This window comes from Trichomycterus rosablanca, chromosome 19, assembly GCF_030014385.1.
Source record: "Trichomycterus rosablanca isolate fTriRos1 chromosome 19, fTriRos1.hap1, whole genome shotgun sequence".
NCBI classification, from domain to species: Eukaryota; Metazoa; Chordata; class Actinopteri; order Siluriformes; family Trichomycteridae; genus Trichomycterus; species Trichomycterus rosablanca.
The window spans coordinates 22,035,032-22,061,061 of NC_086006.1; the positions used below are offsets into that span (position 1 = coordinate 22,035,032).

A 26,030-nucleotide genomic window follows, 5' to 3' on the forward strand; every position below is an offset into this window, starting at 1 on the left:
TTCAGCAGATCTGTCTAAAAAAAAAGTGCTGTCCATATGTGTTTGCAGTTTATTAGTTTATTTATTCCTTTTTACCAATATTTCATCCTGATCAGGCTTGCTGTTGTTTTAGAGCCTAACAATGCCTAGAGCAAGTCCCAAAGAACACGTTCTGGACAGAGTGCCAACTGCTCACATGTACTTCACACAGAAAGGAATCGAAACAAGGACCTTCTTCCTGTGAGGTGACAGTGCCACCCCATCAGAATATGTAAGCTTGTTTCTCATTCAGGTTTCTAAATGAATTATTTTATAACGCCAATACTGAGTATATCATTCTGACCTTGAACAAGGAAGCACTCTGGCACTCAGAATGACTGTATAGTACACTGAATAGGTGCCACACACACACACACACACACACACACACACACTAATTTATACAGTAAACACTGTAGCAGTGAATAAACATTCACTACGGCAGAATTTGAATATATTTCCCATGAGTCGGAGCGCGCTATTACTGTGTGAGTCAGCTAGAACCTTCCTCCATACTGAGAACCATAAAAAATCAACAAGACTTCATGTCTACAAATATTAACTATGAACAAATCGTGGGTTTGCTATTAGGAATTTACGGAGCTGAGAGTCAACATATTTGTCTATTTAGTTTCCTAACATATGTGACAGTGGTAGCTTAGCAGTGAAGGTACTAGACTAGTATTCATGAGCTTGCCGGTTCAAGCCCTACTATCACCAAGTTGCCAATGTTGGACCCTTGAGCAAGACCCTTTACCCTCAATTGCTTGAATTGTATTCAGTGTTAATTGTAAGTCGCTTTGGATAAAAGTAAATGTAATGTAAATGGATGTAAGCTTGCCTCATATGTACTAGGTTGTCATACACATAAATAGTAAACAGGTGCATAAAATCAACACTAAGGGGCACTGGGGTGATGCAGCTGTCCAATATGCAAACCCATCTTTGTGGAAAGTTTGAGTTTCAGCAGTGCTACTGGCCTGGACGGTTGCTCAACAGACACAGTTTGTCCAAGGGAGGGAAGGTTGGATAGGATTTCTCCTCAATTGTGCAGCCACAGCGACTCCAGCTGTGTGGTCAAAGTGCTGGCACGAGTAGAGAAGAGACAGATGGGGCAGAGCACAGCTGGCTGGTGAAATAAAGTAGTTAAAAAACACACACCCTCCTCTGCCAGAGTGATGGTGGTGTATACAAAAAATGTAAAGGAATTGGGAATTATTTGGGAGAACAAATGACATGCTTCTAACTTTGTGGCAACAGTTTGGGAAAGGCCCTTCCATGTTCCAACATGAATTTGTTACTGTGCATAAATTGAGGTGCATAATGACATGGGGTCTGTTCAAAAACCTTGTGAGCTGCCTTGCTGCCTACTGCCTGACCTTACCACTAAGGAAGCATCGGATGCTCCCTCGTCATTCAGTCAGTTTATCGCTTTAAAATAAGGCACCTTAGTAGGCAGCATTTTAAGTTATCTAAGAATTTGGACAGTCTTCTTCTCGACAGTGTGTAGGATGACGTAAAATAAGTCTATGTAGAGAGATCACTAGGTTTTCGGACAGACCCATGGTTTGATGAGTTTGGTGTGAAGGAACCAGCCTGCAAATCCAATCATGGTCTGCACAGAGCCCTGACCTCAACCCCAGTAAACACCCATGGGATGAACAGAAATGTTGATGGTAAACCAGCTGTTCTCACCCCACATCAGTGCCTAACTAACATCTGGTGGAAAGCCCTTCCAGAAAAGTGAGAACTATTAATTGCTCATGGTTAAATGTCCTCATACTTTTGGCCATACTGAACATATTGACCAGACAAAGCACAATTTACACTGACTTTTACACCACACATAAGGGAAAGACAGGGTATCATTGACCAGATTAGCCACTGTGAAATTACCCTTCAGACTGAAATACCACTGGACTAAAGATCAGCCTATCAGCCATGTAGATAGATGGAGCTCAATAAAAAGCAGCATCTGTAATATCCACCTTGGCTAGATTTACTTTTCCCTGGGAACTTTAAATCGTACCCAAATAAAGGCTGAGGCATGACACGGTGGAAGATCATTAACCCGTCCTTCCTGGTGCACCTGAGAAAAACAACCAGGCTCCACAGAAGCACCGGTTTTATTCAGCTTGACCCTGTCAGTGATGGTAAACTTTCCTGTGTGATTAAATAGCCATGGAATGATGCACGCCAACCTTGAAAGCTTTTAGGTTCACACACTGGAGAGTGAGTCTGGAATAAACAACATTGTTTGGTCAGGGTTGTAACAACTTAGCAGTGCCCTTCCTGGCACAACCCTCCTTATTCGCTACAGCCGACCATTCGAGACCGTTTATTACTGGATTTGGCAAAGTTTTTACGCCAGTGCCCTTCCTTTATCCGGGCTTGGGACTGGCACTGAGAGCGCACTGACAAATGCACCTCCCAGTGGCTAGGCTGTTCAGCTAACCACCAATTCCTCAGACCAATAGTGTCTATGCAGTTGCCCAATGCGCCAATAGAACAGCTGATATTCAAACTTACTCACTTACCTTCTTAACCACTTATCCAATAAGGGTCACAAGGGGGTGCTGGAGCCTATCCCAGCTTTTCAATGGGCACAAGGCACACAGTAATACCCTGGACAGGGCGCCAGTCCATCGCAGGGCAGACACACATACACACACCCATTCACCTATAGGGCAACTCAGTGTCTCCAACCTGACTGCATGTTTTTGGACACAGGGGGGAACATGCAAACTCCAGAAAGGACCCGAACAAACACAGAAAGGATCCGGACTGCCCCGCCTGGGGATCGAACCCAGGACCTTCTTGCTGTGAGGCTACAGTGCTACCCATCCGCTACCCAACAAGAGCCACCATATTTAAACTCTGAATCCCAAATGGTATCATTCAGGTCCACAAACCTATGTGGACTTGGGACGGGCACTGAGAGCGCACTGACAAGTGCACTTCCCAATGGCTACACTGTTGGGCCACCCACCAATTGTGTCTGTGTAAATGCCCACCAAGCCAATACCACCACTGAGATTCAAACCCTGGATCTCAGCAATAGTGGGCTGGTAATTTTACTGCTGCACCACCTTTATCTGGATGAGGTTTATGTCTGGACAAGTGTCAGGTGATTTTGGCTTAAGTGGTGTGTGGGAACAAAGATTCATTAGCAATGGAACAAACTAAATTAAAGCAGCCGTGTCCCAAATTGCACACTAGTGTACTAAACAGTATGTCTAATCAGTGCACTATTGAGACGCCGTCAAGAACTGTTAATTTACATAAATACTTTAATATTATTTGATACTGAGTAACTACAACTCACTTTAGCTGGTATTTTCAAGTCTACAATGTGTCTGGGCCACATCCCCCCCCCCCCTCCCCCGTATTATTGATTATTGTCCTATAAAGCACTAACTAGTCCATATAACTTGTATAAAAGTGATTGACTTTTGACTTTTCACATCGCCCACCTCAATAGAAATGTAAAACAAGATCAATCTGAATCAGAATGGACACAAGAATTGAATATTATAAAGTCAGCAGTAAGAAAATGAAAGACTAGCCTACACTGTCGATCTCTGACCCCGCTATGTTCCTACACATTCTTACGTACCGTCGTAGGTTCCACTCTCCAGCAGCAAGCCGCTCTCCTCCAGAACACGGAACTCCTCCACGGTGATGAAGTTATAGTCCACGCCGGGAACCTCGCCCTCCCTCGGCTGCCTCGTGGTACCTGCGGAAACATCAAGGAACAAACGGGTCAGGGTGTGCTGCTGGATGTTAGATAATACTTTTATTTAAAGAACATGAAATGTACATCGATCGGCCATAACATTAAAACCACCTCCTTGTTTCTACACTCAATGTCCATTTTACCAGCTCCATTTACCATATAGAAGCACTTTGTAGTTCTACAATTACTGACTGTAGTTCATCTGTTTCTCTGCATGCTTTGTTAGCCTCTTTTCATGCTCTTCTTCAATGGTCAGGACTCTCACAGGACCACTACAGAGCAGGTATTATTTAGGTGGTGGATCATTCTCAGCCCTGCAGTGACACTGACATGGTGGTGGTGTGTTAGTGTGTGTTGTGCTGGTATGAGTGGATAAGACACAGCAGCGCTGATGGAGTTTTTAAACACCTCACTGTCACCGCTGGACAGAGAATAGTCCACCAACCAAAAATATCCAGCCAACAGCGCCCCGTGGGCAGCGTCCTGTGACCACTGATGAGGGTCTAGAAGATGACCAACTCAAACAGCAGCAATAGATGAGCGATCGTCTCTGACTTTACATCTAAGAGTTGGACCAACTAGGTAGGAGTGTCTAATAGAGTGGACAGTGACTGCTGTGTCTGATCCACTCATACCAGCACAACACACACTAACACACCACCACCATGTCAGTGTCACTGCAGTGCTGAGAATGATCTACCAAATAACCCAAATAATACCTGCTCTGTGGTGGTCCTGTGGGGGTCCTGACCATTGAAGAACATGGTCAAAGCAGGCCAAAAAAGTATGTAGACAAACTGATGGACTACAGTCAGTAATTGTAGAACATTAAAGTGCTTCTATATGGTAAGTGGAGCTGATAAAATGGACAGTGAGTGTAGAAACAAGGAGGTGGTTTTAATGTTATGGTTGATCGGTGTATATGTTTTCTTTCAATGTTTCCGCCTACACCACATCCCATTTCTTTGTGATAGACCTAAATAAAGAAATAAAGAACTGTCTTAAGTGTCACGTCCAATATTTTCCTATTGTTATTATGATCGATATTCCAGCTCTGCATTTGTTTACTGGTCAAACATTTTGTTTATATTTTAATAGCTTCATTGTATCATGCAGTGACACTCACGTCTTCGGGTCATTTCTTTAATTTCTCCTCTGTCTCTATATTAAAAGGGGTTTGAGACTCATTTCCTGTAACTGAAGCGTTTGTTACTGTGCTACTTTGGCACTCTGTATGAGTTAAAGGTTTTGACACATTAATATTCAGCACAATCGTGCACAAAGCAGCTTTATTACTAAAGCCGTGCGCTCTAATACAGAGTAAGATATTTCATTTCTGGCTTCAAAGCGGGGCTGAGTTTTGCTGACACTTCATTACCCCAACGGGGCGACGCTTAAAGAGAAGGTCTTCCTGAGAAAATACATTTCCCAAAGATTAAACACCTGGGGATCGTGGTTTTCACGCCGCCCCTACTGCCATCATTCTTTACTATCAGCCGACGAGACAGAGGGAGATTACAGCCGTGCCATAAAGGATATTAATGCCTGCGAGAGGGCACCCATGCACCGAGCGGTAAAGATTACGTGCCGAATGGGAACGTGCCAGCCACAGGATCTGTTCTCTGGCTTCCTGTTCTGAAACTTTAATGTCTTGAGTGATGTGTTATCTAAAAGGGGCACACATGTAACACTTCTGCTATGATTAAAGGTGTTAAGACTTGCGAAGAGGAAAGGAGGCTAACTAGGTCAACTGTAGCAGAAGGGTCTCGGGCGGGTCTGGTAGCCAGTCATGTCAGGTCGTTCTGTAGGATGATGAGTGAGCAGTCATTGTTAAGTCAAGAGTAAGATTGGTGCAGGTAAAGGACTGGAGCTCAGTAACATCATTTACATTTACATTTTCAGCATTTAGCAGACGCTTTTATCCAAAGCGACTTACACAGAGAGCGGAACACAATGAGCAATTGAGGGTTAAGGGCCTTGCTCAGGGACCCAACAGTGGCAACTTGGTGGTGGCGGGGCTTGAACCGGCAACCTTCTGTTTACTAGTCCAGTACCTTAACCACTGAGCTACCACTGGCACATCAGTGGTGCTGGTAAATGTACTGTAAATGTCAAGAACTGACCTCAGAGCATCTACTCTACTCATGTCTAACAGCGCTCTGGGTGTCTCCTTCAGTTTATACCACCACGACTCGAAAGCAAATATCAAATAAATGGTACCAGCATAAGTTTCAAGCCCACAGAGTTCACTGAGCACTATAATTCAAAACACATTGAACTCTACATAGCAAAACATGACAGATTAAGCATTACTGATCGCTATTATGCCCCCGGGATGCTTTTAACGAGTATCAAAACAGCAGCGGACAGCGTTCCTGTAGATGTTCTGTACTGTCCAGACATCTACAATTATTTGATCAACTTTCCCCTCCTACTCGCTCCTACTTTGGAGACTCTTTGAAAGCCTACAAGAGTCTGGAGGGGTACAGATGGACAGATCCTCCATCTCAAGACTCAAATCGCCACTAACTGGGGCTCCCAATTTTTTTTTCTAAACAAGAACAATTGCAAATGAGTTTCTGGGATGCAAACATGATATTTAAATGGCCATTATGAGTTTGAAGCAGGAACAACAAAGACAGGGTAAATAAAATAGTATTAAAACACACTGATCAGCCATACCATTAAAACCACCTGCTTGTTTCTACACTCACTGTCCATTTTATTAGCTCCACTTACCATATAGGAGTCATATCACTTTGTAGTTCTACAATTACTGACTGTAGTCCGTCTGTTTCTCTACATACGTTTTTAGCCTGCTTTTACGCTGTTCTTCAACGGTCAGGATCCCCAAAGGGCCACAACAGAGCAGGTATTATTTAGGTGGTGGATCATTCTCAGCACTGCAGTGACACTGACATGGTGGTGGTGTGTTAGTGTGTGTTGTGCTGGTATGAGTGGATCAGACACAGCAGCTCTGCTGGAGTTTTTAATTACCGTGTCCACTCACTGTCCACTCTATTAGACACTCCTACCTAGTTGGTCCACCTTGTAGATGTAAAGTCAGAGATGATCGCTCATCTATTGCTGCTGTTTGAGTTGGTAATTATTTATATTTTTACTACTTATACTGTATTTAGAATATATTTATAATTTTCTATTGTTTTGATGCATTATGTATTTCCTTGAAATAAGCAGCAATTTGGTTTCACTTATGAATAGCGTTTTATCTGAGAGTAACATTGCCACCATTGTGCCAATGCATTTTTGTAACAGATGACGTAATGTGGCTGTGTATTAGCAGACATGCCATTAAGAACCTTATCGTACAGTTTGCCACTGAGCACCTGATATCACAGTGTGCCACAGAAAATCGAACAAGATATTTTTAAACAATCTTATAAACTGGGCCAAGTAACGATCACATAAATCACTGAAATCACACAGCGGAAAGCAGACTTCAAGGACTTACTTAATAAAGAAATGTCTCTTTTGCTACTGAACTTGGATTTTTGAGCATTTTGACGGCTCTGTTGTCGTTTATTTCCAGCCTTTCACTGCAGATTTAGAGCTTGGGCATCAAGCAGAGAACCAAATGTCACAAAGAATCCTAAGATGCCAGATATAATTTGCATGATGAGCTACAGCTTTAGAAAATCCTGAACAGTAATGTAAGACTCACGTTGCGGCCTCATTACGACACGTATAATAATGCATTCTAGGGCAGATGGAGCGTCTCTATGTATCCCAGCTCATTTGAAAGCTGGGGTCTGAGCACATGGTCAGTCATTGTACAGCGTCCCTGAATCCAAAAAGTTTAAGGCTCAAGGGTCCAACAGTGGCTGTATGGCAGTGCCAGGTTTTAAGCCTACAATGTTCCCATTGATAGCCCAAAGCTCTACCCACTAGGCTACCACTACTCTACTGTCCCTACCACATTATGCCCTGCACCTAACTCAGTTCGTCTAGATCTCAGGGTGGCTGCTGTATGCACAGGTACTTACAGGGGATGGTGCGGAGGTACAGGTTATCTCGTATTACTTGTTGAAGCTTGTGGTCCAAAGAGCCTTTCTGGAACTGGAGGCTGAGGTAGTGACGCAGGTCTGTATTTAACACCTTGCCTGCAAAGAGAATCAAGAACGCACATGTAAGCACATCAATCTGCAATTTTCTATAGAGGAAAATGATGAATAGTTTTTATTTTATAATTGTAAACAGTGCTGGTCAAAGCTCGACCACATAAGACACGTCAAACACACATTTTTATACAAGCATAAACAGGTTCGCTCTGATTGAGGAGAACGAAGCTAACCCACGCCCCCTCCGACACGTGGGCAGCATGCCGTATGCATCTTATCACCTACACTTTGATGAGTGCAGTGCAGCTCAGCACTGTGTACAAAGAGACACATCCTGACAGCACTCTTTTCCTATCTCTGTGAAGGCGCCATCAATCAGCCAGCAGAGGTCGCAATTGCATTAGTTATGAAAGAGACCCTATCCGGCTTAATCCTACCCCTATCTGAACAACAGGCCAATCGTTGTTCATGTGGCCGCTCAGCCCAGCCGAGAATGTAGTCAGTTAAATGGGAATTGGGCATTAGCAGCCTGATTTATTTTCTCCATTTTCTTCCACATACAAACAAATGACAAAGTATTTAGCCTGTAACCTGATGCTCAAAGCCCCAATCAGGCCAAAAATTTGCCTTGTGCATCACTTTGCAAAGTGCTTGTAGTTTGTCACAGTTCAGTTAGCAAATTAGCCATGAAACAACTGGCAAGCTACGCTAACAACACCAGTAAACAATCAAAACACAATCATAAACTACATTTACACTCTCATACAGCCCCAAGACTGACTGCAACTCAGTCAATGTGATTCAATGTTGCTACATTTTTATGAAGTAATTAGTAGTCGAGTTGGATAATACTGGATGATTCTAGACTGAAGTGGAAAGTGCTTCTGACAGTTTAAATCAACTGTCTATTAATGTGAGGCAGCGTCCTTTAAAGATCAACACAGCAGTGCAGTTGTCCTGTCAGTCGTACATCTATATTTAATGGGTTTGATCTTTGTGCCATTTTATTACAGTCTTGCAAAAAAGGCTTCTGAAAATTAATGTCATTTCGCACCAAAAATCCTCGTCACACTCATGCAAACCTCAAAGAGTGAAACAGAAATGAATCCATGCTTTATTTAGATTTATTTAGATTTATATCTGACTTCTGTTTATATATATATATATATATATATTTTCTCCCCCTTCTCTCCCCCTTTAGCGCGTCCAATTGCCCAATTGCATCATGCTTCCTCTCCGCCTATGCCGATCCCTGCTCTGACCGAGGAGATCGAAGCTAACCCACGCCCCCTCCAACACGTGGGCAGCAAGCCGCATGCATCTTATCACCCACACATTGACGAGTGTTGTGCCACCTAGCGTTGTGTACGGAGAGACACACCCTAAGAGCACTCCTTCCCCATCTCTGTGCAGGCGCCTCTAATCAGCCAGCAGAGGTCGTAATTGCACAAGTCTGACAGAGAGAGACCCATATCTGGCTTAGTCCCGCCCACCTGAACAACCGGCCAATCGTTGTTCATGTGGCCGCTCAGCCTTCAGCCAGCAAGGCAGAGCTGAGATTCGATACGATGTATTCGAGATCCCAGCTCTGGTTGCAGTGTGTGTTTTTACCGCTGCGCCACCTGAGCGGCCCATATCTGACTTCTGTTAATATAAAGCTAGATTTTCAGTGCGAGTTATATACACCGACTAGGCATAACATTATGACCACTGACAGGTGAAGTGAATAACACTGATTATCTCTTCATCCCGGCACCTGTTAGTGGGTGGGATATATCAGGCAGCAAGTGAACATTTTATCCTCAAAGCTGATGTGTTAGAAGCAAGTGTAAGGATTTGAGTGAGTTTGACAAGGGCCAAATTGTGATGGCTAGACGACTGGGTCAGAGCATCTCCAATACTGCAGGTCTTGTGGGATGTTTCCGGTCTGCAGTGGTCACTATCTATCAAAAGTGGTCCAAGGAGGGTAAACAGTGGTAAACCGGCGACAGGGTCATGGGCTGCCAAGACTCATTGATGCACGTAGTGAGCGAAGGCTGGCCCATGTGGTGATCCAACAGACGAGGTACTGTAGCTCAAATTGCTGTAGAGGTTAATGCTGGTTCTGATAGAAAGGTGACAGAATACACGGTGCATCTCAGTTGCAGGGCTGTTTTGGCAGCAAAAGGTTAGGAAGGTGTAGCTTAGAGGTTAAGATGCTGGACTAGTAATCAGAAGGTTGCCGGTTCAAGCCCCACCACTGCCAAACTGCCACTGTTGGGCCCTTGAGCAAGGCCCTTAACCCTCAATTGCTCAGACTGTATACTGTAACTGTACTGTAAGTCGCTTTGGATAAAGGCGTCTGCTAAATGCAAAAAATGTAAATGGTCATAATGTTATGCCCGATCGGCATATTGTATGTAATTATTTAAATGCATTCCATGCTAGTTAGATGCCATTACATGGCATTACATGTTTGTTTTTATTCCTTGAAGGCTTTAAAGGTTTTCAGTCTCTGGCACAGTGAATACATTCAGACGCCACACTCTTGTTTGTGCTTTCACCAGCTCCTTTAGAAACAAAGAAGGACGATCGAAATACTCTTTAACGAAGCTGATTGTGATTGGAGAGGGTATAAAAAGGAGACCCAGTGAGTTGCTAATTACTTTTCTTATATCGCCTGGTTAGCTGGCATACAAATGTGGTCACAGTGCTTTAGAGGCAAAGTGTTTAATGTTAAAGTATTAATTAATTATTCATGTTTAAAGACCAAGACTAATAGTGGCCGTCTGGACAGAACTAGTACTTACTCACTGTAGAATTCCCTGCACTCTTACAATGCAATAAAATAAACTGCTAATAAAATCTGGTGGCTCGGAGGGTAGCACTGTCTCCTCACAGCAAGAAAGTCCTGGGTTCGATCCCCAGGTGGGGCGGTCCGGGTGCTTTCTGTATGGAGTTTGCATGTTCTCCCAGTGTCTGTGTGGGTTTCCTCCGGGTGCTCTGGTTTCCTCCCACAGTCCAAAGACATGCAGTCAGGTTAAATGGAGATACAAAATCGTCCATGACCGTGTTCGATTTTAAACTTGTGAACTAATGAATCTTGTGTAACCAGTAACTACCAGTTCTGTCATGAATGTAAGTGTGTAAAACATGACGTTAAAATCCTAATAAAATGTGCCCAGGTGGCGCAGCGGGATATTCCGCTGACGCACCAGCACCGAGTTTCTGAACTCCCGGGTTCGAGGCTCGGTGTTGCCACCGGTCGGCTGGGCGCCATCTGGCGGGCATAATTGGCAGTGCCTGCAGCAGATACTAATTGGCCACCGTATCTGCAGGGTGGGTGGGTCTTCGTACACTGTTTAAAGACCCTGATTGGCAGAAGAGACGCCCGTGCAGGAAGCGAGATGAGAGGGCTGTACACGTGTAAAGAAGGCGTGGGCAGCGGCGTGCTCTCCTTGGATGCAAATCTGGAGTCTGTCAGCAGTGGAAGACAAATTGGATGCGCTAAATCGGGAGGAAAAATGAATAAATAATGAATAAATAAATAAACTTCAGCACAAATGGGATGTTTCACTTTAAGAGGTTTAGGAACCATTGTATTTGTTTTTAACATATTAGGAGGGAGCTTTGCTGAAATCTGTTCCTTCACGTGATTCTATCAGTTTTTTTGGTTCCGTGGATCTCTAGGGACGAGGAAGGAAGAGCAAATATTCTCCCATTCTCACCATGACATCACTCAGTTTGGCCGACACACACCTGCAAACTATTACTGCTCAGCTCGACTGTGAAAAATCAATAATAAATCCAGCAGAAACCACACCATGCACGAGTGTGTAAATACTTGATTATCTGGGACTCAAGGTTGTTCTTTATTCATTAAAACAGTGCTCTGGTGTGCAGAAAACTGTAAATGTCACGCGTAATTCGACTCATTAATGGTATTGTGACATACTCCAGGGTAGATGGCAAAGTCCAAGAAAAATATTGTGAAACTTTTTTGCACTCCCAGTGAATGGAAGGAATTTAGGTCAGGCCACAATAGCTCTGTTTCTCATTTGTGATTGAAACGCTGAGGAACTGAGGAACGCATGCGGTCCATGTTCCCAAGAAAAGACTTGCCATCCGTTCAATTCAATTCAATTCAGATTTTTTCTAAAGAACACTATCTCAAAATTGCTGTACAGAGATCCAGTTTTACAGCGGTGAAAAATCTATTAACTTTGACAATACAACTTAAAAGACTTGACGTCTTCATGGCTGTCCTAGAAATTTTACATGGTAAACACTGGAAGATATACTTCTCTTTTCTCATACAAAAAGGGGTGAGGAGGTGTACGGATGTCCAAATAAGTATAAAAGCAATATGGATTAATGCTTGAAAGCATTTTCTATTTAAAAAACAAACACCAGCCACATGGCCTACATCTCGTCCTCATTGCATGTTTATAGAACAGGACAGCCTTTGTGATTTGGTTGTCAGGTGTTGTTAGTGAGGCACATCTCGGGGGAGTACCAGCCTGTCAGGAGGAGAATCTTCTCAGGGGTCTTGTTAACTAGGTCTAGAACTATTTTACAGGGCATTTTTATGGTCAAGGTTACAGACATCATCATACAGGCCTATCATTACTGCTAATGCTCCAGTAATTTACCAGGTAGTGCCCACACATACTGTATATGGTGAATTTTATTTAAACACCAGTTTCTTAACTCCATTGTCCCACAATTTAAAGTCCCATTTTTAGATAGACTGGCATTATGAGACAGCCATTTATTAAAGGTGAATCAAATTAATTAATAGCATGAAAAGTCAATAGCTACTTTGTTTCTGAATCACTCACATTTTCAGATGTCGTGTGTTCACATTTCGAGTTAACCATTTTTCCGGAGTCCACCATACACCACACAAGCTGTACACCACAGATGGATCAGTTGTGGAGGCTGAAGCAACTGGTGCGTCACAGTACAACCAGTTGGATGAGGTCAGTCAATATGATACAAACCCACCCATCCCACATGATCAAGCTAATATTATACCCTTATTGTATTGTTACCATTTATGGGGGAAAATGTAAATTTACACACACGTGAACTTACAGCTGTTTAGAAAATATTTGAAACTCATCTAGAAGCTGATCTATAATTCATCACTAACACATGTTACTAATTGCTAGAATTGTATATTAATGGATGGTTTGTTTTCTATCCACGTTTCAACACCATTTCTGTTTCATGAAAACAGATTAATTTCAATTTAGTCTGGACTCCAAAGTCCAAACCCAAACAAACCATCAAACGTCTTGCCAATCACTGCTCCTCCTTCCCAATTAGACGGCTGCGTAAATGTCATAGAAAAGCCAGCAGCAAAGTCTAATGAGATCAGCTCATAACAATAGTAAAGAGTCTCATAGAAGGATTTTACATTGAGCTAATTAACAACCTGCTCCTGCATCTGCTCATGCATTCCAACGTCCCCAAGAACCGCCATCTACTAATTACTCTCATGATGGACTTTCTTCATCTTCTATAAATAGATTTGTTACATTAATTTAATCTGTACATGGTCTCATAAATAAGAATAAGAAGACATGACTGAACAGTTATTTGTGAACCAGGTAAAGGAATGTGTTTTACAGCTGGGTGGGAACGAATGCTGTGTCTGAGTGGTCCAGTAAAATAGGAAATACAAGTCGCCTGACTGAATAATTGCCCTCCAATGGCCAACTAAGTGGGGAAACTAGGAAGTCTGAAAGATACATGAGTTTATTAGATGTGAATATCACAAACATTTTTCAATCAATGAAAATGAGAATCATGATGGAGAAACTGCATCAGCGCTGCTGTGTCTGATCCACTCATACCAGCACAACACACACTAACACACCACCACCATGTCAGTGTCACTGCAGTGCTGAGAATGATCCACCACCTAAATAATACCTGCTCTGTGGTGGTCCTGTGGGGGTTCTGACCATTAAAGAACAGCATGAAAGGGGGTTAACAAAGCATGCAGAGAGACAGATGGACTACAGTCAGTAATTGTAGAACTACAAAGTGTTTCTATATGGTAAGTGGAGCTGATAAAATGGACAGTGAGTGTAGAAACAAGGAGGTGGTTTTAATGTTATGGCTGATCGGTGTATATACTGTTGGTTTTAACTCTTTTTGGGGGGGTCCAAGTATTAATTAGGAGGATCAGAACCCCCAACCCCACAGTTGTGATTAATACATTCTAAGCAATTTGGGCCATTTGAAATTATTGACCATATTTTAAAGACTGTAGCAAAAGGTAAAGAAATTAGAGGTATTTGGTAATGTACATTTACGGCACTTTTCTTTTATGACTGAATACAACACCTTGCTCAGGAGCCCAAAACTGGCAACATGTGGGGCTCAAACCAGTGCTCTTGATATGTATGGTCCAGTACTTAACCCCTATAGTAAAAACCCAATTAGCTAGATATGCATTTATTAACTATTGCCATCAGCACTGGGTTGTCGTCATACCATAATTATAGCGTGTCTATACAGTTTTCATAGACTTAAAGTTGATATTATTGTATTTTGATCACGTAGCGTGCTTACATAATTAAAAATATCTAGACACCTGAATTTACATTATCCAGCCACATCCATTGCTAACACTGGTATGAATGAATTATTTGCCTTGCGGCAACAGCTTCTGAAGCTCGTTACCTGTTTCAACATAACTGCACCACTGTGCACACAGCAAGGACCATAAAGACATGGTTAAGTGTAGAGAAAATTCAGTGGCCTGCACCTCATCCTGAACTCAGATTGTGTGCCAGGCCTTCTCGTCCAACATCAGTACCTGACCTCACATATAAACAGACTAAATCGGCAAATGCACAGTTCAAAATCTTGTGAAAAACCCTCCCTGGGTTGTGTAGCCCAAATATGAGGCAAGAAGCTCCAAGAAGCTCATGATTACATACTTTTGGCCAAAAACACATCTTTACACTGAAAAGTCTTACAGAGTTTCCTGGCACTTACTGAGGACACCGCTAGACTCTCTGTATTATTTCGCCACTCATGCTAGCACGTCAACCACACAGTAGATCCCAGTGTCGCAACAAGGTGATAACTCATACCGCCTTCCCACCCTCAGACACGGCCACTTGTGTCTGCACCCGGTCAGGATGGTTGCACCAGCAAGTAGGCAGTCTTGCCGTTTGAGCAACCCACCCTGAATATATTCTTTAAAAACATCCAACAGACAACCGGCCAAACCATCACAGATGGGCACAGGTTCTCAAAATTCAATTCTTTTTCTCATTTAAAGAGGACTAGCCTGGGACAAGTTCGGCTAATCTTCTTTCCTGTAATTTATCTCCGTCCGTACCGCTCCCCTGATACAGTGTGAAGACAAAGAAGAAAGAGGAACATAAAAAAAGTATATACAGAGAAAAAATGTGGCGTAGGGTCTGTGACTTTCCTGCCCTACTGCAGCCATCCAGCAATTCTTCAGTGTCTTGGACGGTGTCATGGCAGAAGCATCTCGTCTCGTCTGTTCTGTCATGACATGACTTGGCAGAGTCAAAAAAAAATTTTTTTTGAAGTTCTGCTCATATCATTTCACTACCACTCAGCGGGGAAGAGAGCCCGGAAAGGTTGGGGGTGGCGGATCAAAGCATCCTGCCTGTGATCCCCGAGCTGTGATGGGAGATTTGTCTTTTAGGCTGCACCTCCTGCTGAGAGCTATCTCTACAAGATCAGACACGTGAGAAAAGGGAAGCTGCAGAACTGACAGAAGTGCATTTAAAAGAGCTGGATGGATCAAAGTGGCTAACGTGGGTAACAAACAAGTGACACCAAAAATAAAATAATATAAATAAATAAAAACAGTATATGGTTCTTTAAGCTGCTTTATTAGGGTTTGAAAAAGTCCCTCTAAAAGGAAGAAGTGCCGCCAATCATCCCCCAACTCCTTGGTTAGTACATTTCCATTTTCGTTTACATTTACCCAATTAAATTTGAATTCTTACTACAGTAAAAGCGTAGCATTCGAGCCAAAAACCTCTGTACTTAAAATATGCAGTCCCATGTCACACCACGTCACTACGCCATTATTGGCTGCACAGATGGGTCAGCTTTCTCCAATGCCCCCTGTTTTGTGTCGCTTGTAGCAGAGTAGACCCTGATAATCCAATCCATGCCATGTGGGGTACCGTGGACCTTTCTATCCTGGGTGTTTGGGCCAATCACACATGTTAACTGAGCATCTCAATAAAAAAAACTTAATTATGCTGCAAACGTGACAAGGCCCTACATCTTAACACCTACAAAAATCAATACGTTTACTGTTTTATAACATATTTTTTGTTCTAACCACTCCCTAAATGAATAATAATTCTTAGAATAGTTACAACAGACAAACGTTATCAGTTATAATATGGTGCATAAAAGCATTAAAAATGGGCGTCCAGCTCTCCAAATCTCTAAAATCTGGGCGCCCCCTAGCAGAAAAAATGGGCCACTAGACTAATAGGTGGGAAAAGACCGGACTAAAAGTGTGGGTGGGGTTTTTGATGCTGTTTAAGAACCCTGATTCACAGTCCCAAGGTGGCTGTACAGAAGTGGAGGAACTCTCCATGGCCTCATGTATGAATCCACCAAAGTATGGGCGAATAAGAAGGGTCGGAGGGAGCGTTTGCCAGGCAAATATACTCTTCTTGGATGTGATCAGGGTCCCGAGCAGTGGAAGACTGATTGGCTATGCTAAATTGGGAGAATAAGGGAGAAAATGCATAAATAAAATATTAAAAAAGTTAAAAATAATAGCTAATGCATCAATCCAAGGATCTGCCTGCAACTGTTTTAACTCCCACTATCTTCAAACCTCTTTACTGACCAATAAAATCTTCAGTGAGGATTTTGAACGCTTCTGATTTCAAAAGTGCCTTTTTTAAAGCCAGTTCACAAAAAGCTCACCTCACACCATCCTTCAAACAACAGTATGTGCCAAAAGCACCAAGCTTCCCAACTTCTAAATAAATCTAAGTTAGAAAATTGGATTCCAGACACACAATCAGCTCACAGAGACTCAGTGATTTCTGAAGGACTGATAAAGGAAGCAGCCATTTTTCTGTACATGATTGTGTGAGCAGGATAAACGACCAGACAAAAGAGCCCTCATCCTTCAATAGCTTCATCGGTCAGACAAGAGCAGCGTGTATTTATTAGAGACCTCGCAGCTGAGCAAAGCAGAATTCTCACCTCACTCTACACTGATCAACCATAACATTAAAACCCCTACTGTCCATTTTATCAGCTTCACTTACCATATAGAGGCACTTGTAGTTTTACAATTACTGACTGTAGTCCGTCTGTTTCTCTGCATGCTTTGTTAGCCCCCTTTCATACTGTTCTTCAATGGTCAGGACTCTCCCAGGACCACTACAGAGTAGGTATTATTAGGATGGTGGATCAGTCTCAGCACTGCAGTGACACTGACATGGTGGTGGTGTGTTAGTGTGTGCTGTGCTGGTATGAGTGGATAAGACACAGCAGCGCTGATGGAGTTTTTAAACACCTCACTGTCACTGCTGGACTGAGAATAGTCCACCAACCAAAAATATCCAGCCAACAGCGCCCCGTGGGCAGCGTCCTGTGACCTCTGATGAAGGTCTCAAAGATGACCAATTCAAACAGCAGCAATAGATGAGCGATCATCTCTGACTTTAAATCTACAAGGTGGACCAACTAGGTAGGAGTGTCTAATAGAGTGGACAGTGAGTGGACACGGTATTTAAAAACTCCATTAGCATTGCTGTGTCTGATCCACTCATACCAGCACAACACACACTAACACACCACCACCATGTCAGTGTCACTGCAGTGCTGAGGATCATCCACCACCTAAATTATACCTGCTCTGTGGTGGTCCTGTGGGGTCCTGACCATTGAAGAACAGCAATGGTACTGACTGGACTACAGTCAGTAATTGTAGAACTACAAAGTGCTTCTATATGGTAAGTGGAGCTGATAAAATGGACAGTGAGTGTAGAAACAAGGAGGTGGTTTTAATGTTATGGCTGATCTGTGTATATAACCATTAAAAAAACTGAATCAGCCTGTTTACAAATTACTGGCCACTAACAAGCTACTTTCAATGGACCAGTGGGTAAAAGTATCCAAGGGTATTATGACAAATTCTGCAGAAAGTGGCCACAACACTAAACAGTTGTGAAAAGGCAATCAATTTAACAAGCACCGCGGCACCTCTTCAGTGCACCCGTCCATGATTTATTTACTGCTCAGAAGCTTTCAATTGATGGCCGACTGTACACCACACATTATCATAAAGCAGATCCCTTTCCCGCATACACAAGATGACAAACTGGCGTGCATACCGCATACCGTGCACAGGCTAAATGAAGGCACAAAAGTCCCAGAATGCCAGTTTGCTTTCCAGCGAACCTCTTGTTATTCCGACCTCGTGCTGTCTGCCTGCAGGAGGGCTGTGTGTAATGGCGTCATGTCTCTTGACTGCTGAGTGAGCACACAGATGTCCGCAGATGCCTGTGTGACTCTGCAGATCTGTTTGGGACTAATTACCAGCAGATCAGACGTTTAACCATGAGTGGGATGTGCACCCGGGGTTTAGGGAGAGTGTTTTCTCTGCGTGAACACAAATGGAGAATTGAACCCAGACATATAACTTTATTAGGTAGACCTATTGGGTTTCATGATCCATTCACAGCTACGCCTAACATATACATGAACTTGTGGGTATACAATTACTGAGCTAGCCCATCTGTTGCTCTGTACACTTTGTCACTCCATTGTACCTATTATGAATCAAAAGGGACCCCATACTGGCCAGATGTTATCAGCAAGGCAGTTATACTAACATTGAAATACATTAGTATTGATACTGGTATTGCACTGGTATTGGCAGAACAAAATGCTGCAGTGTGGTTATGATTTTTAAACACCTCAGTTTGATGCTGGGAGCAGAACAGCACTGCAACCAAAAATATAAAGCCACCAGCATACTTTGAAGATTAACACCTACAAATAAAAAACCAGTACTAACTGAGAAAGTATTCCTCATAAAGAGACCTGTCATGGTACTGTAAGTCGCTTTGGATAAATGTGTCTGCTAAATGCCGAAAATGTCAATGTACTATGTGTCATTGAACCTCTCAAACATTATCTGGTTAGTCCATTTTAATTAATAAATAAGGTACCAGGGTCAGCGTGGGGTAGTAGTTAATCTTGATCTATCTTGACATTCTAAGTTACCTGGAAAAGCATTTGCAATTGGGCTACTGTATAGCATAAAGAAGAACATTTATCTATAGTGATTACCATGGCAAAGTGGCAAAATCATAGCAGACAAAACACTGAATTTCAGCCAAAATTACATAGACATCTGATCATAAACTTCATAGACATTCTAATCCAAAGCCATGGGCATTAATAGGTAGTTGTTACCCTTCTGACATTTCCATGCCTATATTAACGTCCCAAACTGAGCCTCACGCTGAAAAGAAATGTATCCAGTCAGATGTTATCCAAGAACTAGAAGAAAAACAGGTCCACAATGAATTGAATGCTGATCAAAGAAAAAGGAGGTCATTCCACAAAATGTAATGGCCATTTAGGTGAATAATCCAAATTACTGTATGAATATTTTGACCTAGAACACACACAATAAATAAATTGGTTTGTTTTTTGGTTTTCTGTCCTGTCCTTTTTGGACCTCCTTTAAGTGAGCTGAATGGTCCAATGGCATCAAATTGGCCGCAATTTCTTGCCAATTGCTGGTTCATGGGTCTTGAAAAAGCATCCACCAGCCCGCCCTGACTATTATAGTTATAGTGGCTGTTGTTCGATTAATAACAGTGAAAGATGTAGCTGTTTTGGACGCCCCCGACAAGATTTCTAATAGGTGTGCTCATTGCTGTAAAACAGAACATCTGTATGTAAAGTCTGTTGGTAAAAACATCAATAAGATAAAATAAGATTCCTTTATTGATCCAGTGGGGGAAATTATGAGTGTTAAAGCAGCTCCAGCACAAAAATCTAATAAAAATATAGACAATATACACCAATCAGCCATAATATTAAAACCACCACCTTGTTTTTACACTCACTGTCCATTTTGTCAGCTCCTTACCATATAGAAGCACTTTGTAGTTCTACAATTACTGACCGTAGTCCATCTGTTTCTCTACATACTTTTTTAGCCTGCTTGTACCCTGTTCTTCAATGGTCAGGGCCCCTACAGAGCAGGTATTATTTAGGTGGTGGATGATCCTCAGCACTGCAGTGACAATGACATGGTGGTGGTGTGTTAGTGTGTGTTGTGCTGGTATGAATGGATCAGACACAGCAGTGCTGCTGAAGTTTTTAAATACCGTGTCCACTCACTGTCCACTCTATTAGACACTCCTACCTAGTTGGTCCACCTTGTAGATGTAAAGTCAGAGATGATCGCTCATCTATTGCTGCTGTTTGAGTTGGTTATCTTCTAGACCTTCATCAGTGGTCACAGGACGCTGCCCACAGGGCGCTGTTGGCTGGATATATTTTGGTTGGTGGACTATTCTCAGTCCAGCAGTGACAGTGAGGTGTTTAAAAACTCCAGCAGGGCTGCTGTGTCTTATCCACTCATACCTGCACAACACACACTAACACACCACCACCATGTCAGTGTCACTGCAGTGCTGAGAACGATCCACCACCCAAATAATATCTACTCTGTAGTGGTTCTGTGGGGGTCCTGACCATTAAAGAACAGCACGAAAATGGGCTAACAGAGCATGCAGAGAAACAGATGGACTACAGTCAGTAATTGTAGAACTAGAAACAAGGAGGTGGTTTTAATGTTATGGCTGATCAGTGTATATAGGACTAGTGGAATACCACCAGAATGACTGAAATGACCACCCTGACCTTTATCTTTCCTTTATATTTTCAGGATTGGCCTCTGAGTCCTACAATCTACCAACCAATAATTGCAAATTGATCGTCTTTGGATAAGCCATTATTCTTCATCCAATTTTCTCATCTTTCTGATGAAGGTGTTGCATTTTTCACATGGTTGGTTCCAGATGTTCTCTAGGTCTGAGCATAACTACAATTACAATTACAACAGCAATCACTGCAGCTGTGCATCTGCCATGTTTTTAAGATTGACAAATGCCTACTCATGACTGGCAGTGCAAAACAAGCCTGAAATAAGACCTCCTCAACTGTCTTGTGCAATTCGACAAGATACAAGATCTGATCGAGCATCAACGGACCTCTCCCTAAAACAGCTGCACACATCAGTTACACTCAGGGTCAAGGCTAGGCCAGGCTAGGCGAGGAAAATAACAACACACCCTCTGTGTCTCTCCAGGCTTTTTGGCTTAGAACCAGCCTAAAACAATCGAACAAAGAGCTTTCCTAATGCACTGGCTAAGATTCCTGCTGTATGTGCAACCAAAAACAGATGATGATGATGTTTTTCCGGGGTTCTTCTGTCAGCGTGATCAAAACACACATCTTTAAGTTTGTGGTATGGATTCTAGGGAAGTGAAGGTGATATAGAATGCACTTTCTACCTGAAGTGAAAGAGGGAAGCACTTCTTGATAAAGCTTTCTTAATAAAAGCCTTTGCAGCACTGGCCTGAAGTGTCAGACTCTGTTTGTTCTCACCAGACAATGCGGTCCAACGTGATTACATCCACATGTGAGTAAGACAAGGCTCTTTCAGTAGCTCGATAGATGAAAAGTGCATAAAGCCACATTTGCCAGTCAACAAGGGTCTCCAGAAGAGTTTTTTCAGTCTTTACTTGGTGACAGCAAGGGACTCTGTAATGACCATCTTAACACTGTGTCCTACTTGTGACTCAAAGGGGAGGATATGATGCAACCTTTGACCACAGTCATCAGGGAGGTCAGCCAAACCAGTGTTTTCAATCTACATAAAGCCAGACAATGAGCGTAGCAATCGATTGCTGCTAGTAAACTGAAAACAAGTCAAGCTGATCCATTTTGGATCCTTTGCAAAAACCCAAAGACATAAACCCTAAACCAGAGCAAGTTGCAGTAGTTAAGTCTTGAGATCATGAGGGACTCAACAAGTACCAGAGTGGCCTACTTGGGTAAATGATGCATCCTAATGTTGGACATCCTATTCCAAAACCAAGGGCCATAATACGGAGCTGGAATCCCATGTACGGCTAAAACAGCCTCCAATCCTCAATGAATGCTGTCTAAAAGACATAGTAATGTACTTGTCCTATTAATTCGAAAGAGCATTTGTAAGGTCAGGCGCAGACGTTGGAGAAGACGGCCTTGCTCTCAGTTGATGTTCTAGGTTTTTCCCAAGGTGTTCATTTAGGTTGAGGTCAAGGCTCCGTGTAGGCCACTGGACTTACCATACCAAACTTGTCAAGTCATGTCTGTTTAGACCTTTCTTTGTGTACAAGGGAAGAAAAAGGGAGGTTCCCAAATGGACAAATGAATAAGGTTTGCAACTGTTGCATTTCTGCCATGTTTAATGAGAGTGCAGACGTGATAAAACTAAAGGAGTACCAATTACTGAGCATTGGGTGTTACAGCTCAACTCTAAATCACAGATAACGGCTCCCTTTTGCCTATTAACATTCATATCACTTGGAGAAAATGAAAGTTCCACATCTAAGCCAAGATATATGGGAAGAGATCCTCATACCTGCTCCTACGACACCAGGAGTGCCTGAGTGTAAAGCTTTTTAAAGACTTGGTACAGAGGTGAAATTCTTTGTTGTACTTTCCCATGTTGAAGAACAGTCCATGCTTCCCATCTGCCAACACTAGAAAAGAATCAACTCTCTGTCATACAAAGGAACCACTGTGCTGTCTCCTTCCTGCCAGAACAAAAAGCCAGTCTAACTGACAGTGCAGAACAAAGGCCACGACTGATGATTCCTTAAGAGTCCTACATACGGTGAAAAGACAATCTTTTGATAAGCTGAAGAGCATTATGAGGCTGACATTCTGCTTCAGCTGAATGATGGATTCATGTTCGAGAATGCTGTGATTACTATGAAAGTGGAGGCAAACGTTAGTTTATCAAAACTAGACGGACGTTACTAGATAAGTATGTGGATATCTAACCATATCTAACCATAAGTTTGTTGGACTTTAAGTTTTAAAATAATGGCCATTAATACAGCAATAACAGCCTTAATTTTCTGGGAAGGCTTATTTTGGAGTGTAGTTTTGAAAAATGATCCCATATGTGAGGTCAGGCGCAGGTGTTGAATGAACAGGCCTGGTCAGCAATCATGCAAGCCAGTGGAGTTCCTTCACATGAAAATCATCAAACCATGTCTTTATGGACTTTCTTTTGTGCAGAGAGTCATAGTCATGCTAGAATACCTGCATGCTTCCTGGTTCTGGCCCCAATAGAAAAAGGGGCTTGCTACAAAGTTGTTTATTTTCTAAAAATAAAGCATTTAAGCATTCTCAACTCATTAAATGGAGGTAAATATACTGAAGCATCTCTCTTCACTCTTGAATCCTGTGATCTGGTTTTTTGAAGCACACTCCATTGCATTGATTACACATATCACTACACCACATCAAAAAGAATGAATTCAACAGCCAGAGATTCCAAGGCAGAATTCCCAAAGCTGATTCATAGCCTGTTTGTGTGGGAGAAACACTATATGGTCTAAAGTATGTTGATATCTAACCATAAGCTTGTTGTACATCGCATTTCAAAATAATGACCATTAATACAGCAATAACAGCCTCAGTTGGACTGTAGTTGTGGAACTATGGGCCCGTCCAGACAAAAAAAGGATATGTGAGGTCAGACATGGGTGTTGAATGAAAAGGTCTGGTCAGCAATCATGCACCGGTTGATTCGGGTTTAGGTCAGGACTGTGCAAGCCAGTGGAGTTCCTTCACATCAAACTTGTCAAACCATGTCTTTATGGACTTTCTTTTGTGCACAGGGTCATAGTCATGCTAGAATAGGAAAGGAAGGTAAATATACTGAAGCATCTCTCTTTACTTTTGGACCCAACACTGTGATCTGTTTTTTTAAGCACATTCCATTCCATTGAATACACATATCACTACACCACATCAAAATGAATGAATTCAACATGCAGTGATTGAATTCCCAAAACTGATCTGCAGCCTGTTTGTCTGCGGGAAACCCACAGTTCACTCAACTTTTCTAGCGTTCTGTTCAACGTACCTAACTCACTTTGGATGACAAGGAATCTTCCTCTAAGCAGAAGATGACAAGCCCCAATCCCCAGGTGAGGAGAATCCATTAGGTCTAATTACATTAACATTACTCCCACTTACTGGATCAAACACCCAAGGGAAATAAAGTGAGCTCTCTGAATGAAAATGCTAAATTTAATTAAATGTGAGATGTGCAAAAATTCACGCAGCTTTAAACAATACACATTTTTTTTAATGGTTTAAATATAATTATAGGTGGAAGCAGGAGTATGCTGGAGCTTTGGGGAAATTTTATTGGCCTGGACGTTGGAAAACCTGAATTGGAAAACCTTTATGCACACAAAAATTCAATTGTATTAGAATTAATACTGGACAGTATATGTACAATATATACAGTAAGTTCTTCCATACAAAGACTGAAGACACCTTAGCCTACTACATCACTGCAAGGGGGGCACAGTAAGTCTTATAAATGTGGCATTTTGAGCACTGCTCGCCTAAGATGTACAAGGTTTGTAGAAGGCAGTCTCATAGCTACAACCTTGATTTAAGATCTGCAGCACAAAACAAGCCCACACCAGTCACTGAAAAGATGTGAGGGGTAAAGGTGTAATTTTTTAAAGAGCAAATGTTCAGGTTTTAGTTTTTTATTTTCTCAGAGAGCTGGTTGAGTTTTAAAGCATTTTTCTGTACAGACAGGCAGTTTTGAGAAAAAAGGTTGAAGGCAGTAAAGGCTGTTACACAATAAAAGATGTAATAATTCCACTGTAAAGGTGATTTGTCTCTTTATTTTGTCAGGGGCGGGATTAGGGGCTTGAAAATATTCTTATCTAAAACCACTGTAATGGATCATAGTCTCTGTTTTATACTTTTATACTTTAAAATTCAGAACTCTTAGGATTTAGAACAGAATAGAATAAAATAAAATAGAAGGGTTTTTATTTGTCATAGATACATATGTGCAGTAGAACAAAATTCTATTTTCCCGTATCCCAGATTACCTAAAAGCTAGGGTCAGAGCACAGGGTCACCTATTGAACGATGCCCCTGGAGCAGTGAGGGTTAAGAACCTTGCTCAAGGGCTCAACAGTGGCTGCTTAGCACAACCAGTTTCATATAAGATATAATTTCATGGACCGGCAGGGGCAAGAGGATTTAAAATAGAATAATTATAGAATGGAAAATCAGTGGGATCTCTGAGCTTTTTTTGATGCAACGAGGCACTGCTCCCACCTAGTGGTGATTGGTGACAATAACACCAGAGAAGTTTTGGAAATTGAATTGCTCTTGTAGCAATCTCTAATTTTTTATTCTTTCGGCCTGGTAATAAATGACCACGGACTGTGGTTGGGGACCACTGCTATAGAGGACAGCACTGGCCAACCAACAAATTCTACAATAAAAGACACAATAGAGCAGTGAGGAACCTTACAAAGTGCTTAACAGTGACAAGTGACCAGTATGCTACCACATTAAAGGTTCTTTTTTTATTTTGATGCTGTTACCTCTATATGGGACCTAAGAGGTAGAAACAGGTGGTGCAGTCATCACCCATGCAGCAAAACAGCATGTCATATCACCATAACCTGTGACTCCTAATTATTGATATATTAATCCCAATAAACGCACAGGTGGTCCCGGTGATTGGCCTCAATTATATAACTGTATAAACCCATCTGCTGATCACATGACTTGGTGCGTTTGCACCCCCAGTCGCAGAGCTCTAGATTTAGTGTTATCAGGTGACTGGTGTTTAGAAGAGAATGAGAGTCAGTTCAAAGCACAGGAGGCAGTTCAGTTTAGGATACAATCAAACAGCTTTAAAAGGAGCATCAGCCAGTGGCTATTTGGGACAATAAGGTATCGTCTGTCGTACAACCACCAGTGTAACAAAATTACATCAGATATCCGTCTAATCTGTCATAAGATATCTGTCTAAGAGGGAAAACAGCAAATAATACCTGAAAATAAAGGACTGTCGGGAGCATTGTTGCTCATGTGGACACTCATGTGGA

The 26,030-nt window shown here is 42.2% G+C and overlaps 1 protein-coding gene across 1 annotated transcript in view; it reads right to left on the reverse strand.

Annotated features, from left to right (window-relative positions):
* The window catches only part of magi3a (membrane associated guanylate kinase, WW and PDZ domain containing 3a), a 134,852-nt gene that overhangs the window by 39,541 nt on the left and 69,281 nt on the right, over window positions 1–26,030 (reverse strand). The window contains exons 2-3 of the mRNA XM_063015075.1: window positions 7,759–7,875; window positions 3,635–3,754 (exon numbers count right to left, since the gene is read on the reverse strand). Coding sequence (XP_062871145.1) covers window positions 3,635–3,754; window positions 7,759–7,875 — 237 coding nt within the window. The remainder of the gene's footprint in view (window positions 1–3,634; window positions 3,755–7,758; window positions 7,876–26,030) is intronic.